At 46.4% G+C, this 21,343-nt stretch overlaps 1 protein-coding gene and 1 long non-coding RNA gene across 2 annotated transcripts in view; one reads left to right on the top strand and one right to left on the bottom strand.

The window, feature by feature from the left end:
• LOC128626629 (uncharacterized) overlaps positions 1-17,482 on the top strand; it is a 55,558-nt gene extending 38,076 nt beyond the window's left edge. Inside the window, exon 3 of the long non-coding RNA XR_008390616.1 lies at positions 17,349-17,482. This is a non-coding gene — a long non-coding RNA (uncharacterized LOC128626629). The remainder of the gene's footprint in view (positions 1-17,348) is intronic.
• Positions 17,483-19,261: 1,779 nt separating this feature from the next.
• Positions 19,262-20,721, bottom strand: HELT (helt bHLH transcription factor). The gene is made up of 3 exons (XM_037128903.2): positions 20,629-20,721; positions 20,265-20,361; positions 19,262-19,825 (listed from the first exon to the last, which is right to left on the bottom strand). Exons 1-3 carry the CDS (start codon positions 20,644-20,646, stop codon positions 19,329-19,331), a joined length of 612 nt encoding a protein of 203 aa, XP_036984798.2. The 5' UTR covers positions 20,647-20,721; the 3' UTR covers positions 19,262-19,328.
• Between the last annotated feature and the right edge of the window lie 622 nt (positions 20,722-21,343).

The raw sequence follows: 21,343 nt of genomic DNA on the forward strand, positions 1-21,343 counted from the left end.
GGCGGGCTTTGCCAAAGCGGATATCTGCATAGCAACCTGAGCCCAAGGAAAGCCACCAATGATATATTGCTGCTTTGTTCAAAGAGGACCAATCCCCAGCTTCCATGAAGAGAGCCAACCAAGATAAAACCCTGCCATATTTCCTGCTTGGGTGTGACTTCCCCGGCCCCACTCTGTGAACCTGAGAACCTCGCCCGGGTGTGCAAACCCCAGTAAAGCTCTATACTGCCTGACTTTGTGGCTGATTGGCATTTCTTCCTCAGCGGAGCCTAAGAAAACCTTTCAGAAATCTTTTCATGTGTTATTAGATGTAGTATAGCTTCTTTGCAGAAATGTCTATTCAGATGTTTTCCTCATTTAAAAAAATCAGAGGTTGAGCAAAACTGAGGGATTGTTGAGGCACCAATGAACTAGCCACATGGGGAGGCCTCCATCAGGCCTGAAGTAGGGAAGGAAGGATGGTGGTGCTGTTCAAGGAGCCGGTAGAGCTGTGGAAGAGGTGTCATCAACACCTGGAAAGGGGGACCACCCCAGGGAAGCTGGCAGCCACTGGCCAAATCCCAGCTCCAAGGCAGAGAAACAGCAGGGATGAAACTTCCTGCCTCTACCTTCTGCCCTTGTCTTTCACTGTCAAACCCAGCGGAAGCCTGAGGACACAGGAGCTGAAGTAATGCAGATTTTAGGGAGAGAGCAGCTTCCTGGGTTGCCAAGTGGGGCAGAGCAGTGTGTCTCTTAGATTTCTTCCACCTCAGAGAGCTGCAAGCTTTGAGACCATGATGCACTTGATTTTCACAGCGTACACCCTAATTCCCACCCCACCCTAACTTGGAAAGAGCAGAAGACCCAGAGATTGTACTTGATGGCATATGAATGACCAGTATATTATGTGAAGGTAGAAAGGTACTTGGGTATTCCGGCACTATCCGTGGGGTCGGGCACACAGCCCTGGGAGCTCAGGGCTGGGAAAGAAGCCGTCTGTCGGCCGACACATGCTTGCTGAGCACGTGTGGTGGGGAATAAATTAATGACGCTCAGCAGTTTGGAAAAGCCCTCCATTTTTCTTTGTCTCCTTCAGAACTGATTCCTTTATTTAGTACTTAGGAGCTAATCTATTATATTTTAGGTACCAATGACAGCTGAATGGGTAAACTAAAATATGGCTGTTATATTTGAAGACATTTCTTTTTTTTTTCTTTTCCCTTCTCCATCTCTTTTGGGGAAAGCCTGCCTTGGTGCTAACCACGAGAGGCAGCTTTATGTTGTGAAATGCGGCATCTCCCACATCGGATCATTGGCTAGCATCCCTTTCCAATTCAGTAGGAAGATGCCCCTCCTGCGGTTTTGGCTGTCGTCTAACTCTGTTGCACATGGGGTCTTTCTCCTGCAGGACAACTTGGTTGCTGGCTTCAGTCTGTGCAACTTCTTGTCTGAGTCCCCCACACTGACTTCTCGTGTTCTCTTCCTCCAAAGGTCATGTTCAACACAGTCTCCCCACTGTGCTGGGTCAGCAGGAACATGGATGACCATTTTCATTGATCCTTATTTGCCTAAATGTAGAGAAAATAATGTCAATATTGATTTTTCTTCCAAACTTTGTTGTTGTACATACAGAATCATTCGTTTTCATGCCTTAGGCCTGTGCAAGAGGTAAAGATGGATTTCTTGCTTTTCCATTTGGGCAGGAAACTATTAAATAATGAACTCGGCACAGAGAATCACTGATTAAAACTTCTCATACTCCCAGTAGTCACATGGAGTCTATTTCAAGCATGTACAAGATTGAGTATCCATTAGACCTTTTTTCATTTTTTGTACTTTTAGGGGCTTTCATGGAACTCTGGAAGTGCTGTGCCCGCTTTTAAAAATTAAGTTAAGTTAACCAAAAAGAGGAAGAAAAAGAGCCCAGAGGCTTTTTATCTGTTTAGACGAAGCAGGGATTTTTCACATATTGACATAAGCATTCATTTGCTAATTCGTTGGACATTAAACTGCATGGAGCCTTCCCCAGAATCTTGAATGAAGCTGAAACCCTTGGGTCCTCCTCTCGGCCCCAGTCTGGCAGCCCTCTGCACACAGACGGTTTTCCCTCCTCTATCTCCTTAGATAAAAAGTCAGTGCTGATCGCCTTAAGGAAAGAATGGGTTAAATGGCCCAACATTCTAGGCCTGGATCTAAAAAAACCTGGCCTTTTCAGAGGCGCCTTAGCACCTGCAGCAGCAAGGTCATTTGCACATACATAAATAAATAAATTAACAATGAATAAATAATTTAATCCCGACCACACAATGCCACCTTGCAGATTTGATCCCTTGCAGCTCCCAGTGAATTTGTCCATTTCTAATTCTTTTTGATAAAGTCCTCAGATACTTGCTGACTGTCAGGCTCATTTTCTTATTGTTTTCGCTTGATTAGTTCTGTATGACCTAAGGTCGCCCTTAAAACCCACATCTCTCATGAAGACTCCGAAAGGCCTTCTTTTTAGTAGCTCCTCTCCCCTGGGGGGAAAAAGGGTGGAAAGTGCCTGCCATTTCTCCACACAAAAGCCTGGAAGGTTTTTCATCACCAGCCTCCAGAAACAGCTCTTGGGTCACCCAAGTGCAAAAATAACTCATTAAGAGGAACCATGTTTTCTCAGCCCTCTATCCAGTGCCCTTGGGTCTGCAGTGTCAGGTCTCCTGGGCTCTGGAGGGACTGGCCACCTCCCCTTGAACTCTAATGAGTGGCCCAGCCCACCCACACCGTTGACCCAGGCTGTTTGTTCCTTGTCCTTGGTCTTGGGGAAACCACGCTGACCTTCAGGGAGGGTAGGGGCTCGAGTTTTTCTTCTCTCTTTAAGCTAGCTAGGAGCTGCTGCCATTCCTGGTTTTCTGCCGCACGTTCGGTGTGGGCTCTGGGCCCAGAGGCGGGAGCCCTTTCTGATGTTCATTGTCTGTGACCTGCACCTCTGAACTAGTCTTAACCTCGTGTGGCCTGGGCCTCCCCAAACTGTGTCCTCACTGCCCATACCCGGTCACTCTGTCCCCTGCCAAAATAGCTCCTGAATGGGAGGGAAGAGTGAGACCCTAAGTTGGCCGACTGTAATACTTTAATTAATGGAAACCAAATTCCTCACTTCGGGTTTCATTGAAAAATTCCCAAAGATGGTTTAAACCAGTTGTTCAATATCTTTCAACAGTTCTGATAAAGTTTTCCCTGATTTCTGACCAGTAAGTCTTTTGGATTTCCAAGGAGATTATCTTTGTAATTTTTTCCTCCTTCCTTCTTCCAGACCATTAACTAACAACGTGCTATCTTTATGGAGTCTTACATTTGTTAGTGTCTCTTGAATACTTGAGGGAGGTGCTAAGGAAAACTGTAGCATCATATGAAAATTTGAAAAAGTAGTCTCCACAACCCACATGGAAATTTATACCATTAAGTTTTAGATTCTCGTTATGTATTTCCTTTTATGTGATAGTATTTTAGAGTGGATTTTCACACATTTGGGTGCTTTTCAACTGTTTCCAGGAGGGCAAATTACCTATGCTGAACTGTCAAAGCCCTCAAGAGTCCAGGTCCATCATCTGAATTCTGTACTTAAACCGATATAAGTTTTATTAATCAATGTCACCCCTATAAATTCAATATATAAATAATATATTATTAAATAATAATAATTTAAAAAATGCAAGTAGTCTTGAACCCAGATGACGTCAAGATGCCCTGTTGGTGCAGGAACTCCGGAAGTGTGGGCTGACGTGTGCAGTGCGCAGGGAAGTGAGCTCTCCGACCACAGTGGCATCTGTGTCAGACGGCACGCCAGTTCAAGTGCACCTCAGGCCACCGGCACCAAAAGCCGTGCGTGTACATCAATGTGTCATATCTGAGCCGTTAAAGAAAAACCTCTCATCCTCCAAAAGATCTATCACTTTATTTATTTTTTATTAATTTTAGGAGGAGGGAGAGAGAGACAGAGGGGGAGAGAGAGAGAGAAAGCGAAACATCTATTTGTTGTTCCACTTATTTATGTGTTAATTGGTTGCTACCTGGCCAGAGTGAAGATCCTTCACTTTGGGATGGCAGTGACACAAAGAAAATGTCACTTCAGATGCTCGCATTCCCACTTTGTGTTCAGTGCCGCACGGTTGGGTGGGGCGCGCTCTGAGGCACTGGAGACACTGGGAATGTAAATTACTGATGAGGGTGCTTTCTTTGTTTGTAAGGGAGAATCACCCAATCTATTTTATTTTTTTGGCTATGGGGCATTTATTGCAAACAACCCAATCTTTTTGAGGAGAAATCTCTATTGGATATCTGTTAAGCTTGTGAAGAGCAATTTATGAAAAACTAGAATCATCTATACTCCCAGAAAGACAACTGCAACAGAGTCCTCAAGAAATGGTAAAACTTCTACAAACATGTCCCACACTAAGTCATAATGGCCATTCTAGCTTTTCCTTACTTTGGACGTCATAAAACATTTTAGGTTTACAGGAAAGTGTAGAGAGTGGTATAGCAAACCCTGGTGGGCCCACTACCTGATGCGATAGCTGCCAGCGTTGCTGTGTTTGCTCCAGCTCTTCAAACAATTGACTGGTTCAGCCGAAGCCATATTGCTCCCCCTCCCTGGTCACATTCCCTCTGAGCCTGCACAGGATGACTCTCGGGTATAGTTCTTGTCTCTGTAATTTACCTGCTAGAAAGAAAGTACTTGTAAAGAATGGACATGAAAGGTTAGCAGTTGATTTTTATAAACTTTTGGATTTTTCTTCTTTGTACTTTATGTATTTTCCCATGTTCTCATTGATCATATATTTAAATAATATTAAATAATGATAAAGTAATAATTAGGTAATGAGTAATGATAAATGTGTTACAGAATAATAACATCTTTTACTATTTGCAAAAATAAACGTATTTCATTCTATAGAAAAGTATGCCAAGGCTCTTTCCAACTCCTAAAATCATGGAAAGCCTTTCATACCTACTGTTCCCTTCCTGGTCCCTTCCTCAGCCAGAAGGCATACGTTGTAAACAATAATCAGGTCTAGATGTAAACCAACAAGTGAATGTCAGACTGGTTCCTGGGAGATGGACATCATCAGCTTGAGATTTGATAAACCTGTTGCATCAGCAGATATGACATGTGGCTAATTCTGCATCTGATGATGAAGAGCAACTTCCAGCTTATTAATGCTGAAGACTGGCTCCTGCTGCCCAGGATAAGGTTCAAAGGACGGCACAGCAAGTAGTGCCAATGTCACTTATGATTTCTCTTCACCAGGACACGCTTTTCTGTTCACGTTTGTCATATCACTCTTGCGCTTGCAGGGAGTGACTGCTTATTCTCACCCTAAACCCCTCACTCTTCCCAACGTATGAGGGCCATATTCCTTATGTTCTTTCATTATTCTATGGTTTACAACCCATTTTTTAGCTGTTCCCCAAAGAGAATTGCACTGAATGTTTTAAAAACACATTTAGAAAGTTTAAGCACAATAGTTTTTAAGCTGGCTGCCTAGTAACTCTAACACATGAGAAAGATGATGGTTAAGGGTCCGGAGCGGTGTTGGGGTCTCGCGCACCCCCCGCATTTGCTGGGTTTAGGGTAAGCGTAGTCTGGGAGTTGGGTTTGTAGGCCTGGATTGAGTGTTAGTTTCTAACAGTCCTTTATTATACAATTGATTTTGGCCATTTTCACCTTTAATTAGAAGGCGTTCTGTTATTTTTATTTTTCCATTTCCTTTTCTTCTTGTTTGAGTTTCTCCCTGGTACTGTTTAGTTTGTACTTAATGTAATGTTTTTGGAGGGGCAGGATGTCGGGTAATAGCTGCCTTAAAAACTTCATGAGCTCCCCCTGCTGCTTTGCAGTTGACAATACAGACCCTATTCCCTCACTTCCCAGAAGCACACAGGTAAAAGAACTAGACTCCCTTTAGACTTGCTTGATCTAAGAGGCGGATTAATACTTGTTAACTTTATTGTGAACGTTTACCAAATAAGAAAGGAAAGGAAGACTCTTTTTAGCATTTTATCTGGCTATCGCTTAGACTAGCGCAAGGGGGTTGTACTGCTCATTTGAAACAGGTGTATGCCGTTGAAAATGTACCAAGGAAGAATGAAGGAATATGTCATGAAGTTGCAGCAGATCCAAAATGAATTGACCTGGAAGATGGGTTTTTACTCATTTTCTTTTGATTTGTAAAGTATTGATCTGAAAAAAATGTGCCTTCGAAATAAAACCATTGATATAGTTTCTGTTGTACTTATTTTCTCAATATTTCTTGAAACTTTATATTTGTTTGATTTAAATTAAATGTCTTGAGTGTGAATTTTTATGCTAAAGACAATTACATGTTATACAGAAGTTACATTTATTACATTAATTTTCAAGACTATACAAGTTAATAGGGTACCATGCTGCATGACGAATTAAAAACATTAGAACATATGCATTTATCAGATTACAGATACGTGTTGGGTCACCCACTAGGCACTGGCCTCAGTGAAGGTGCTGGGATGGGAATGTGACCCAGGCAGAGGTTTCTGCCTCTGTGTGGTGTACAGTCTGTTAGGGCAGGTGGCCATGAAGTAAAACACTCAGATGAGTTTATAATGAAAAGTTATAAGTTATTTGTTGGATATGACACCAAAAAACACAGACAAAAAACAGATAAATTGGAAAACTTTTGTGCCTGAAAGGACAGATCAACAGAGTGAAAAGACAACCCAAGGAACGTGAGGAAGTATTTGCAAATCATATATTTATATATATTTGATAAAAGGTTAGTATCCAGAATATACAAAGAATGCTTGTAACTCAACAACAAAAAGCCAAACAACCCAGTTTAGAAATGGGCAAAGAACTTGCACAGACATTTCTCCAAAAATACAAAGATAAGCACAGGAAAATATACCCAATATCACTTATCACTAGAGAGAAATGCAAATGAAAACCACAGTGAGACACTGCTTCCCAGACAGTAGGATGGCTATTTTAAAAAAAAAAGGAAATAACAAGTATTGGTGAGAACATGGAGGAATTGGAAGCCTCATGCATTGCTGGTGGGCATGTAAAATGGTGCAGCTGTCATGGAAAACAATAGGTGATTTCTCACAAAATTAAATGTAGAGTCTCGGTGTGATCCAGTAATTTCACCTCTGGGCACATACCCAAAAGAATTGAAAGCAGGGACTTGAACATATATTTGTAACTCAGGTTCACAGAAGCATTTTTCACACAAGCCGAAAGGTGGAAGCAAGCCAGGTATCCATCAACAGATGAATGACTCGACCACATGTGGTCTGTACATACAACAGAATATTACTCAGCCTTAAAAAGGAATGAAGCCTGGACACACGTTACAACATGGGTGAACATTCAAGACATGATGCTCGGTGAAATAAGCCAGACACCAAAGGACACATACTGACTGATCCTACTTACACGGAATGGCCAGAACAGTCACATCCATAGAGGTAGAATGGTGGCTGCCTGTGGGTAAGAGGAGGGAAGAATGGGGAATTGCGTTTAACGGGTACAGCGTTTTTGTAAATTCTGGAGATGGATGGTCGGTGATAGCTGTACAGCAACATAAATGTACCAAATGACACAGAACTGTGTACACTTTAATTTAAGATGGTTAAAATGGTAAATTTTAGGTTACACATATTTTACCACAATTTAAAATAATTGTGATATGTAATTTGAAGGGCAAAAAGGCAACAGATTCTTACCACCAAGTATCTAGTGAGTGAGTGAGTGACGGAGAGTCTGAATCCAGCGGGTGGTCCGGGAAGGTGTTGCGGAAACCTGGCAACCATCCGAGAGCGCAGTAGAGAAGGATGTCTGAAGGGCACCTGTGGAGAAGGGCATCTGCAGAGAGGGGTGTGAGCAGTGAGGGAAGCCCAGGGTGGCGGCGTGTAGCCCTGGGTGGCGCCTGGAATGCACTGAGGTCGGAGAGGCTGGCAAGAGTCTGAACACACAGCCCTGCTGACTCTGGGAAGTGGTTTGGATTTTATTGCTTTAGTGAAAGGTTATTGAAGATTTTAGTGGAGGGGAAACAGGATCTAATTTCTGTTTGAACAGGCCAGGCGGACTGTTGTATGGGAACAGACTGTGAGGAGCCAGAGCGTAGCTTGGGACGCCAGGCAGGAAACTGTGGCAATGTCTCGGGTGAGAAATAGTGGCTTGGACCATGTTGGTGTCCGGGGACATGGAGAAAAGTGGACCTAGGGTTCTGGTGATGGGTTGTATGTAAAGGTGCGAGAGAGGGAAGTACCAAGGGTGACTCCTTGTTAGTGGTGGGTCACTGCTATGATCTGCATTGGTCACGCGACTCAGTCTGATCTGCAAAATAGGGTCTCTTATTTCACCTCAGGACAAATGAAGTGTCACTTTTTGATTCTGCAGGTAGTGCTCCATAGATTTTGATTGTTAGAGTGGCCATCCTAAGCTATCTATTACCAGGATCTAACTTAACTTCTGATCAACTGGGTCACACGATCTGGTGATGTCAGTGATGTGTAATTACTGTGTTGTTTTAAATGACTTTGGGCCAAAAGTGCATTCAGAAGGTGAAAGGTGACATAAATGAGGTCTCACTGAAACAGTTTAAAGTTAATTTTTTCCCTTCAAAATGATTGAGAATAATATTTGGGAAATAGTGGGGAAGAGGCAGGGGTGTCTTAGTGAAAGAGGAGTGTCCTTCGGCTCTGTGAGGTTTTGTAGGTGAGGTGCCATGAATAACGGCCGGAAACCCCCAAGTTAGGTGCCGGGGAGCTTCTGCCTATGGCAGAGATAACAGTCCCTTTTCTCTGTGTCAAGGAACTGATTAGCTCAATGAGCTCTGAGAGCCAAAGGGAGGCTGTGTGCACACGCAGGAAGCATCTCCATGGCTGACAGCTGAGAGCAGGATGCAGCAGAGCGCAGAGCAGACAGGCACAACTGGGCGCAACTGTCAGGGGTGGGGGTGGGGCTAATGGTGAAATGTGAAACTTAGTAACGGTTCATGCGACTTTTTTAAGTGCTTAGTGTTGTCAGAGGAATCAAACCTGAGTCTGATCTAGCTTCTGGATCCAGCTGCAGGATAGAGAAGCCAGAAGAACATGGTGAGTTGCACATGAGTCTATAACCAATGAAACCCAGCCTCTGCAAGACTCGACAGGTCAAATAGCCTGGACTTGCCAACACAGAAACTGTAAGAAAGTGGAAGTTACAGAGGGGAGAATCTATAGATTAAAAGAGATTTAGAAGACATATCAAGTATTTTTAAATAAGCAAGATGAAAAGTAAACTATATTGTCCAGGGATGCATATTTGGGTGATAAAATTATTTCATCAAAATCCAAGGAAGTGATTACTAGGAAAGTCGAGACAGTGGTTACTTAGCTGGGGAGAGAGGGACTGGAATTGTGCTGAGGCCACATTTATTTGGCAGAGTCCTGCTTCTCGATCTGTGTGGTAGTTACAGGGGTGTTCACCTTAAAATAAATCATTAAACCAATATTTTACGTGGCTTCCTGAATCTTTATTTAATTTTACAACAAATACATTTCTGAAAAGGGGTTAGTTCTTGCTAGGTATTTTATTATCTTTAGTTTCTTCTCTGACATCCATAACCTCTCACCAATTTAGCAATGCAGTTGAGTCATGCGTGCATCAGATCTCTTCTTATACAGACAAAGTGCACATCACTGAAACCATTATTATTCATTTCTGTGTCAAGCATTGCCTTAATAGAGATCAGTTTCAGGGGCTGCCTACAAACTGCTCACCTGGGGTTAGATATTTGGGTTGCTTCAACCTTGTCGTTAATACTTGTCATTTGTTAATTTAGGAAATTGGTGTTTGTTTGATAAAGATGCTGCTGTTTTAATTAAATAATGTTTTACTAGGAATAGAAAGATACTTCATTTTGCATTGCTTTATTCAATTTAATAAGAAGAGAGTCTCATCTTAGAGCTTACGCTTCTCTAAGGAAGTACTACCATTTGTGTCTTATAGACATGTCTTGCACTCCATGATAATAATCTCTGCTAGGTTCTGGTGCTAAAAAGATTAATATAATCTAGTGCCCTTTCTAAAAGCTCAGAAACAAGTCAGCAATCAAAAACAATGCAGAATTATAAAACTCAAACCGATGCTGGGCTTCATCAGCTCTTTATGGGGAAACCCCATGTAAATATTACAGACACCAGTCCTTCTGTCTCCAGTCCTGCCCCCCTCCCCGCTGAAAGCAGGGGGTCGTTCTCAAAGGCCTCTCTTCTGGTCAAGTCTTAAAACAAGTTCACTGGCCGTATAGACAACCATGAATTTCTCAGAAGTTCCTGTTTCCCCCTTCTGAGTCGTCACAGAAGATGTTCTCTACCGGGACTGTCTCCCTTCCTTTTATTCCCCAGTTCACGCGGTTAATTCCTGCACTTCCTGCAGCAGTCAGCCAAGCTGTCAGTTTCTCTGCCTCTTTTGGACCATTTGGGAGCCTCTGCTCTGGATCGCCCCCTACCGGTCACCCAGAGTGTTTCTTCATAGCATTTATCAGACTCTAGTAACTGCCTCCTGATTTCTGCCCCATTTTACTCTCTGACTGCTGTCAGGACATCACTGGGCTCACTCCCCACTTCCTCAGGCCCTGGAATGTATAAGCGCTTAGCAGGTATCTGTCAACTGGATAATAGGGGTTTCACACAGATGAAGTGAGTGATACGGAGAAGCACCTAATGATGGGTACTGGGGGTAGGTAGGGAGATGGGGTGTCAGAGAAAGCTTTCCAAAAGAGCTGGTGGCTGTATGTACAGGGGAGGCTGGAATTTGCCAATAAGGTAAATAAGGGAGATGGGGAGGTTGGGGTGGTGGTGGGCTGAGTTTCTAGAAGAAAGAGGAAAGAGCGTAAGCAAAGGCAGGGGAAGGCTTGGCAAGTTTAGAAAACTACAAGTATTTTGAAGACAGAATTGTAAGGGGTCAGAGTGGGCCAGTTATTTAGACACAGTGACTCTTACACTTAGAAAGACTCACTTTACTGGGAGGATGCTGTGCAGAGAGCTGTGTGATACAACATCACATCCCGTATACACGTGTCCCTGCTGAAGACACTCGGCATCACTCAACTTCTGATTCCTCGACTCTCTTAGGTGGGGTGTTTATGGGACGATCTCCAAAGAATTCAAGAACTTGATCCCTCTTTCCCTAGATTTATCAGCAGGGCAGGTTTTAAGGTGGTTTTGGCTGGCCTGTGAATGACTATGACCAAGATGCTGGGGAGGAGATTGGATGTCAAAGGAGAAGGGAGGTGAGTCAGCTCTAGGGAGTGAGAAAAATGGGTTATATGTTTGTATTCACTCCTACAATGTAGGACTCACTACAACCAGGTTATAAAAAGGAGAATTTAAAAATTGCTCCATTTATGCGTATGCATGGACTATCCGTCAAAGTATATATTTAAAGAATTGAAAATAGTGGTTGTTTCTGAGCAGGGGCACTGAGCAGCTGGGGGCAGAGGGGGCAGGGGGACTTTTCACTGTGTGCCCTTTGTACTTGTAACATTGTATACCATGTACATGGATTCGCTATTTAACACTTATTTAAAAATCAGTGTGTGCACAGAATGGTTTTAAGGGAACATATCCAGAATGTTAGTGCTTACATCTAGATGGTGGGATTATAGGTGTTTTTGTATCCTCTTTATACTTTCATTGTGTTTCCAACTTTCTACAATGAGCATATATTGGTTTTGCAGTTCATTTGTGAAGGTTATTTTTTTAACCTGAGTTTTAGAGACTGTCCATTGGGATGTCCAACTGCCCAGTTTTGAGGTCCTGGAGGACCAGAACTCTACACAGGAAAATAAGACTATTCCTAAATTTAGATCCAAACCCAATTATTCTAAGAAAGTGTAAAAGTATTCCTGGTTATAGGAGCTGCTGCACAGAAGAAAGGACACTGTACTTGGGAGCAAATATGTTATAGTTCAAATCCTAGCTCCGCCTCAAGATGTTACATGATTTTGGCCAAACCCTCAGTATGACTGGTGTTGCATTTAGGGTCGTGTTGAACAGCGAGGCCTGAGAAGTCTGCCAGGGGAAGACTCGACAAGGAACTCTTAGACTTTATCCTAAGAATAATGAGCAGGCATTGAAGAATTCTAAACAGAGGAATTACAGCTGTGTGTTTCAGGGGGGAAAAGTCACTCCAGATGCTATGTTGAAAATGAATGAAAAGGAAGCAAAAGTGGTGGCTGGGAGAATTGGCGGGAAGCTGACGAGGGACATTGGCAGGCTGTGGTAGAAGAGGTAGAAATGGGTAGGGGTAAAATCAACAGGACTTGCTGACTGTTTGGATGTGGAGTTTTGGAGAAGGAAGAAGGGCTGGTCAAGGGATAGTGGTGAATGAAGGGGTGAGGGTGTGAGTCTACCTGGAGGGAGGCTAGATCTGGAAGTAAGGTCGGAGTTGTTGCCTTTCATTGGCAATGGGATGGATTTGCCTCCCTTAAAGGGACTCAGAATAATCCTTCAGAGTAACTGGATCCTACTCTATATGGGGGGAAAAAAGCTAGGGATCAAGGCAGGAGTGGGGCAGGCAGAGAAAGAAGGAGGGAGGGGGAAGAGACATTTATGTTTTGATATATTGATTTGGGGAGGAGGAGTTTGTCCAATAACTTTTTCTACAGCTCCAGAGTGACTGGAAGACCCTGCAGAGGGCTTTTAAGAGGCTTGATAGTAGTGGCCACCTTTGCTCCCCAGAATGCAGATCAGCTGTTAAACTCAGCCCAGTCCTCCTTCATGACTGACGAGGTTAACCATGTCCTGTCAAAGTATGACCCAAACCTCCACCAGGTGCCACATAAATTCATCATATATTCTCTTTACCTACATCACTTGGTTATCACCTACAGGACTGTCCTCACAGAGAGTCATTTGATGCTTTAGTCGCATTACTGTTTCCTAAACTCCATCATCCAATCCAAAGAGTGTTTAGCTCTCATGGTACCTCTTTCTGTAATACATAATTGAAAATATTTGAAAATGTTGTCTCGCTGATAAATGTCCCTTTTATACCAAGGAAACAGGTAACACAACCCTGCTTTCAGAAATTACCTTTTGACTTTCAATTATATTCTGAGAAATTCTTAGCTCGACTTCTTCCTTATGAAATCGATGACACAGCAGTGAAATGCCGTCCTCTGCAGCATCTGCTCACCACACGTGCTTGGCCATCGTCAGCCTAGGGGTCAGGGTCAGGGTAATTATTATCCAGTTCTAATAAGGCAGCTCCAGGTCTCCCAGAAATGCGGTAGTGAGAAAGTTTCATTAGATTCATAAAGCTTTAACTAATATATTGGTTGGCCAAAAAGTCCGTATGGCTTTTTCCATAAAATAAAAGACACTTTTCATTTTCACTAATAATTTTATTGGTTTGGATATTTCAGTATATCAGCTATCTCCTCCATGGTATAACCTCGATTGTTCTAAATTGGTGTCTTGATTTAATCACTATCAACCTCAGCTGGTCTACCTGACCGTGGAGCATCATCCAGCGAGAAATCTCCAGCAGGAAACTTCACAGACCACTTTTGACACATTCCATCAGTCACAGCACCTTCTCCATACTCTGCACAAATCTTTTTTTTTAATTTGCATTTCAGTTGCATTTTTACCCTTCTTGAAATAATAAAGCGTATTATGCTAAAAATGTTGCTTATTTTCTTCCATCTTCAATACTAAAATAGCTACATAAAAATTCATTTTGATAATTTTTTTTCAATGCACCCTGATGTGACAGCTGTTAAAATACAATCTAACAAAATTGCTTTGAATGAAGTTAAAGATAAGTAAGTGCTACTACAGCCATCTTATGGGGGAAAAAAACCCAAACTTTTTGGCCAACCCAATACTTCATGTGTTGACCCTTGCCTTGAAGCTACACATAATAATTGAGGCTGGTTGGGGACTGAGAGAGCAAAAGCTGCCCAGGTTCCCCTTTCTCATGAGGTTCTTTTTATTTGCACCCTCTCTTTATAGCTCAGCCTCCAGTTCCTGCTCCAAGTTTCCCACCACCCTCCTCTGTGGCTTTGGTCCCTTTCCTGCTCTCTCCCATGGCCCCATTCAGCACATAGCACTTCTACTGCCTCTCTAATGCTTTGCTTCAGTGCTTCCTGCCATGTGGAGGGTTCGCCAAAGATTACAATGAGACAGAATTGCAAACCTCCATAGTGATTGCTGCTTATCTTCCAAGTGACCAGAAAGAGTTGGGTCTTGCCAGCTCTAACCTAGCGATTCTTTCAAGTGGGTGGTGAGTGGCCCTTTCCTCAGCCTCAGTTTGTCCACCAATGTGCACACATGTGTACGCTAGCACATGTCCTGTACACACACATGTGAGGGCACTCCTGGGCCTGCACCGTCTGATGCAGGCAGGCATACGCCTATGCCTTCCTTCCCAGGTGCATACATGCAGGTGCCCGGGGTCCGGGGCTCTGCGGTATTTGACATGTGCAGCCAGTGTTCTCCTATCTGTGCTTAGAACGAATGAGATGTAGGTGTAAGATGGAGATAAAAATGTCTATTTTGTGACTGATTGGAGGACGTGACTTCAATATGCAGAGAGAGTAAGCTTGCAGCACTTTACATTGGATTAAACTTACCCATGAAAAGCACAGAAGAGCAAGAAATCTTCCTACCAGCCTCGTAGGGAATGCTTGCTTCCTGTGGGCAGGCTGGCACCCAGAGAGGATGGGGCTGAGGTGCGCGTGCCTGGGTCTGCCTCCCAAACTCTCCAGTGAGGTAGCTGAAGGCTATGGGAGGACTGCTGAGAGATGTTGGGAGTTGTTACTCCAGAAGTCTTTGTCCACAGGGGACCCAGGCACACACACAGATAAACTCATACCCCAGGCCCTAGGAACCTGGAGGATCAGGCACCTGGAGCGAAGCCATCAGAAAATGAGGGAGAATGAGAACTGCAGGCCACATGAGTGCAGGAGTGAGACTTAGGGACAGGCTCCAGAGCTGGGTGTCTCGGCTGAGCTTTGACCTACACCAGGGCTTGGGCCTGGAGCCAGGAGTGGAGCCCACCGCCAATGAGTGGGCTAGATAAAGGACTTGAGTGGGGAAAAAGATGAGGAGAAGGCTGAGAAGAGAGCATAAAGCTGCCATAGAGACTGTACTGAAGGAATATTGAATTAGTTTATTTACTCCATGTTTCAGTAAGATTTTGCAGTGGCCAAGATTTATGTGTGAACAGGCATTAGAACATGTACCTGGAGAGAGGACTTGGAGTGCAGGTGCATGAGCTGTTGCAAAATAACATGAGGCCAGATTTCTGTGTGTGAGAGGGTGGAGAGAGAGCATTGCCAGTTATCACCAGTCATACCTTTGCTAGGCTCAACGCAGGCACTGCAGCTGCCTCTGGTGGTAACACAGAGCCCACCTGACCATGGGGTGAAATTAGAGCTCTTGGCTCCCACCTGCCCTAAAGGAAGAATATTGACTAGTTCCAGAACACACCTTGTGGTTTAAGAATTCCTGAGGTTTAACTTTTTTTTCGTGATTTGCCTTTGCATTTTGTTTTTTAGTTTGAGGCAGCTACAAGGATCTGATTCTTCGGGAGAAGGGAGAAAGGAATAGATCATTACAATAGCTAATGAATCGAGCACCCACTACGGATCAGGCACTGTCTACAGTGCTTTGACTGTACCAGTTCACTCGATCCTCAGACTCTTAGAGGCTTCACCATTTGCCCAAAGGCACACAGCTAGCAGCAGCTGAGCTGGAACACAAATCCAGGTGGGCTGGTTCCACAAGCCACACTGAACAACTAATGAGGCAGAAAAGAAGGTGAAATCGTCCCAGTCTCGGACCTTTCTCATGTGAAGGGATGGGAGTTTAAATTCAGGACTAGTCTAAGAGAAGGGGTCCTGGATTTGGAGGTCCACCGTTAGCTGGGCCTACAGTTAACCACCTTGAATTAACCCCGCAGGCCAGGTGTTGCCTCCTACTGTCCCACCACAGGTAGGTGTTTTCGGGAAAGGCAGGGTCACTGCGCCCTCTGACAGTTCCCCAGTGTGTGTAGGTTACTCAACAGACGTCGGGGGGCTGTACAAGTACTTCCCAGTTCCTGCTGAAGTGGGGAGGGGACTGAGGGCCAGAAACAAGAGGTCCAGGCGAGATTTAGAATCCTAAGAGACTCTGCACTCTTCGGCAGTTCGTCCAGTCGTTCCACAATTATTGGGCTTCTACTTCATGCCCCAAGGTGCCCTCCTTTTCTCAGTATGTTCCTCTGTGCAGACGCCCGTCCCAAGATTTCCGGGAATCCGTACTTCTGTGGGGCCAGTTAGGCACTTGGGTAGCTGCTCCTCCACCTTCCTTGCCCGGGGTCTGGAGTCTAAACTGGAGGCCCCACTGATACGCAGGCTATGTCTGCTCAATAAGGCTCGGAAGCACAAGTGAGCTCTGTATCACCGCCCTTCGGCAGGGGCGCCCGGAGTGCCTGGAAGCGCCTCCTTCTAGCCCTGCGGAGCCACGGGGACTGACCCAAAGTACCAGCCACCAGCTTTGTTCCTCAAGCCTCTGGAGAAAACCTTTGATTTCACGGGATGATTATTTTTATTCTTGCCCACTCAAGGATGAAGCCTAAGAAACAAGAGGTGGCCCCTTTCAGAGGCATCACAATGGGTCACCTCCAGCCAAACCCACTGGGTTTTGTTTTTTGTTATTTCTGGGTTTGGTTGAGCCTCTCTCGGAAACCATTACTATATAACTTACTTAAAAGAAAGACTGGAGGGATTGGGTCTAAGAGAGTCAGAGGGCGGGGGAGGAACTGGGGGGTTTGGGCGAGGGAGGCTGGAAGCAATGTGTTGTCAGAGAAAGTGCCAGAAGAACACATTAAAGTCACCATCTGATTTGAACCGATTCCATTTTGTAGTGACATTTTAAGTCTTTTGCAAAGTCAAACTACTTCAAGTTTGACTTTTGGCCAAGCCTGGAGAATTGGAACTTGGGATGAAGGTTTCAGAGAAAGAATACACACACTCACACACACACACACACACACACACAGAGAAAGGGGGAGAGAAAGAAAGGGGAGCGAGACTTTTATCCGAAAGTCATTGTAAGCCTGAAGCAGGGTTTTATCCTCCACAGTTAAACGAGGAAGAAAAAAATCAAGAATACCAACATTTGCGGTACAAAGACTGTCATGGGCCAGTGGAAGTTTGCAGAATTACATGTAAATGACCGAAGTTTTTACTGCGGTGGCCCTGTGCATTTCCAGGGCTAATCCCAAAGAGAAAATCTACTTAGCAAAAGAAAGTTTTGTCTAATTTGGTTAACAGTTGAGAAGTGACAAAAATGCTGAATATATTAATAATTTATATTTCCAGGGTAACACCGTATCTTTAATGCTTCACTGCCGGAGGGAACTCAGACTGGCTTAGAGCTCAGAGGAAGAAAGGCCTGAAAGGCCTTCTTCATATTCCGCACCCAGAGCCGGCAGACACGGTGTAAGACGTGTGTCCCGAGAAGAGGTACCGAGCATCCCCCCCGCCCCCGCCACCCCGTTCCGCAGAACTTGCTCCCATCCCCAGTCGCTCAGTGCGCGTTTGCTACCCAGAAGCCTCCTGGCCTGGCACTCCCTGTCCTGCTCCGACTGCATCAGATCCTACGGGAGGGGATATCTGTTTGCATATCCCATTTTTTGGATAAGTAGTGTAGTGACATGTGGTATGTGTAAGGACAAGAACTAGTCACTTTTAAGACCTTTTCTGAAGTTTATGGAAACATAACCTGCCTGCCCCCCCAAACACACAAAGTCTGACTTTGTGGGCAGCGTAATGTGGTGTTTTGTTTTGTCCTGTCTCTGTATTCAGGTTTGATGGGTTACAAATCGCAGGTCATCCTATTCCATGACCTCAGTAAACAGTCGGGGTCAGAGCTCCCTTAAACCCTGTCCACAGAAACGGAATAAGTTAATTTATTGTCCTTCAGCTACTCTGGGCGAAGACAAGTCATCATCGCTGAGCTAACTGGCCTCGGGAAACAGGAAAGCCTGCCACGTGGTTTTGAGTCATTTATCTAATGGGCATCAAAGCTAATAGGAGCAAGGAAGGATGGGAATAAAAAAAACAGTGAAGGAAAAAAGCCAAATTCTCAGTCACACGACTTGAGCTGGTCGGGTAACATTGTCAAATGTTACCTGTTTACATAGGGCAACAGTGGGGCGTATTTTGCTGTTTGTGTCTTGGAGAAACCTGGTTTGCATTCCCTCTTTCAAACATAGTGCTGTGTTGTGGGTTAGATCTAGATCCAACTGGAACTGAAACCATAAGCCCTTAAAGGTCCTAACCAAGTCTCCTGAGACCCAACTTACCTAGGCTCTGGGTGGAGTGAGAAGGTTAAAATCCCCTCACCTTCCTGCCCCCCCACCCCACCCCAGGGGGAGGGAGAGAGGGGAAGCCTTCTCTTAGCAGGCCTGAGAGCCTGGACCTGGAAGCCACCCAGGCTCTGGGCCCCGAGTCAGTGGGGACCACAGAGGGAACAGTCCCTTGGGACAGCTCCTCTCCTGACCCATGGGCGCTGGCCTCCCCCCGACGCCCATCTCCCCTGAAGCCGAGCTGCTCTGCGCGTACAAGGCAAAGCCAGTTTCCCGAAACCCGCGGGGGCAGCGACGGGTAGTTGTCATCCAAAGATTTAAAAAAATTTTTTTGTCAGGTGTCTTTAAGCCACAACTTAAAAGTTCTTCATATATTATATATATATATATATATATATATTTTTTTAAGAGACTCTTTAAGGCTCTAAACCTGATCCCGCGTCCTGCAGGCCTGAGTGTAGCTGTGCTCCAGACCAGCAGGCATGCGCTGGCATCCTGGGGCCTTGTGGGGTTAGGAAGGGCGCCCTGCTGGAGCGGAAGTCTGAGAAAGTCATCTGGGGACAGGTCCTTGGACTGGGACCCGTTTTCTGAGAGCCAATATCCAGGTCACTCTGCCCTTCCACGAGGCAAACGCCCAAGATGCATTTGGGCAGATGAGGGTCTACAGCCTGGGGGAGCCTCGAAATTCTGTCCCCAAGGACGCCTCCGTTTAGCCTCCCCTCCCCAAATCACCTTGGCCCTTGTGAGCCTGGGGCCATTGGCAGCACCAAGGGGACATGTTGTAGAGGAGCCGAAGGTGACAAAGAAACCCATCCTTCAGGCTCTTTAACAGAAAACATTTATTGCCAGGAGGAGGTCCTTCAGAAGACCAATGTGCTCTTGGCCTTCCCAGACCCAGCTGTTTGTGGCACAGTATTTACACCTGTACAATATACAGTGTCTCTCCTAAGCAGGGCCCGAGGCCCAGAGCAATCTGGCGGGCGGGCAGCAGTCAGAGCACCTGCGGGTGCTGGGGCGCGTTAAGGTTGAGACCGGAGGGGTGGGTGTGGCCAATCAGATTGAGACAGTGGCGGTCCAGGCCCTGCACTGGCCCTAGGAAGGAGCTGCGCTGCTGCGTGGGGCTCGGGAGCGACAAGGGCGTGCTGGGCAGGTACGGCAGCCCCGGGCTGCGGACCGTGCCCTGCGGCCAGGGGAAGGGCCCGGTGGCCGCACCCTGCGGGAGCACCGAGGCCTCACCGGTGCTGTGGCCCCCGAACTCGGGCCCCGCTGGGTGCAGCGCATAGGAGAAATCTGGCTCCGGGAATGACCCCAGGGGCTGGAAGGCGGGCTCGGCGCCCAAGCAGGCCTTGGATTGCAAGAAGGCCAGGATGCGCGCGTACTTGGTGTCTTTGGTCTCCATCCGCTCCACTGTGGTGAGGTAGTGCACCAGGTTCTTCATGCACTCGTGGTAGCCGTAGTGGAAGTAGTTGGCAAACTCTGCTAACAATTCTGCTGGGTGGGCGAGCAAAATCATAGAAAGAAAGAAAAACAAACAAACAAACACCTGAGCAGCCCCTTTCCCACCGGGAGCCGGAGGGAGGTGCCACCACCTCCCAATACACTTTCTGGCCAAAGCTCCACTCCCCTCTCCCCAGACCGGAAACTAGAAAAATCGCAAATAAGTGACCTCCTTTTCTTAAGAGCCTGACTCTACCCCTCCCCACCTGAGAGGAGGCAACGGAACCTACGCTCAGAAACACCTTCTCCAGCCACCTCCCCCCCCCCGCGGCCCTTCCCCCAGCAGGATCCCCACCCGGACCTACTCCGGCAGTGTGGCAGTGTGCAGAGAGACCTCTCGCGCGCGCCCCTTCACTCCTACTGCCACCCCCAGATCTCTGAGTGACGAACGCTGTATGCCCAGAATTCCCTTTGCCCAGCTGGCGCCCACCTTTTTCCCTTCCCCGGGGAAAATCAGCGGAGTGCAGCGCTCTCAGGTACTGAACGGTCATCTCCAGGATCTCCGCCTTCTCCAGCTTCCCGGAACTCTGCAAAGGGAGAAGGGTTCCTCGGAGCTGCCCAGCGGGCGCAGGCCGACCCCGCAGGATGGGTGCAGGGTTCTATCTGGAGAGGACTAGGGAGCAGAGCGCTGCTGTGGATGTGCGCGAGGGCCTCCTGGGGCTCACTCAGCGCTCAGGTCCCCGGGGGAGGAGGCTCACGTGTAAAGGCCTCTCGGCCCCCAATCTCCTGACATCTGGACAGAGTGGCAGCAGAGGATCCCCAGCGCCTAGTACCCTATCTGGCGCCGACGTTACCTGCTTTGCCAGGGCCATGGGCACTGTCTTGCCCAGCTCGTTCAAACAGCGGTTAATCCGGTCCCTTCTTCTCTTTTCTATCACTTTGTGGGAAACACGGGTTCTCTGCGAACAGAAGTTTGCGAATTCCGGATAGCTTTGCGCAGGGAGTCCACAAAGGCCCGGATGTAGCTGCCTGCCCACCGTCTTCCCAGCCCCCAAAGCTGCCCACGGACTTGCTCCTGGAAGAAGGCCCTGCCCCTCCACGTTTGGATCAGACGAGCTCTGCCCTCTCACTCTGGCGCTGGCGCGCTCCCCTTCCAGCCTCCCTTCCCGCGGGTCTACGCAGCCAAGCTGAGCGCCAGGGCAGTGGGGAGGTGGCCACTAGACGCGGACTACTCCCCAGTTCAGGAGTCGCCTCTCTCTATCTTCATTCCCTTCTCAAACCACTCAGGATTTCTATCAAACCACTCAGGATTTCTATAGAGGAGAAGTCACCCGTGGCCACGTTCCTGCGGTAGGCGCAGCCAGGTGGCCTCTCAAGAGTCAGCCGCCCCCACCAACAGGGCGCAAGAGCCGTCTGGCCTCAGCCGACTCACTTTGCGTTCCTTGAGCTTGTCTGACATCCTGGTCAGAACGCGCCCCCGAGAGAGGCGGTGGCGTGAGGCACCCGTGGGCTCTCCACCTCGTGTGCCTCTTTTAGTGCCCCAGGTGGACTGCAGCCTCCCGGCTCTGA

This window comes from Artibeus jamaicensis, unplaced genomic scaffold (assembly GCF_021234435.1).
Source record: "Artibeus jamaicensis isolate MK-2021 breed Jamaican fruit bat unplaced genomic scaffold, CSHL_Jam_final scaffold_833, whole genome shotgun sequence".
Classification (NCBI taxonomy): Eukaryota; Metazoa; Chordata; class Mammalia; order Chiroptera; family Phyllostomidae; genus Artibeus; species Artibeus jamaicensis.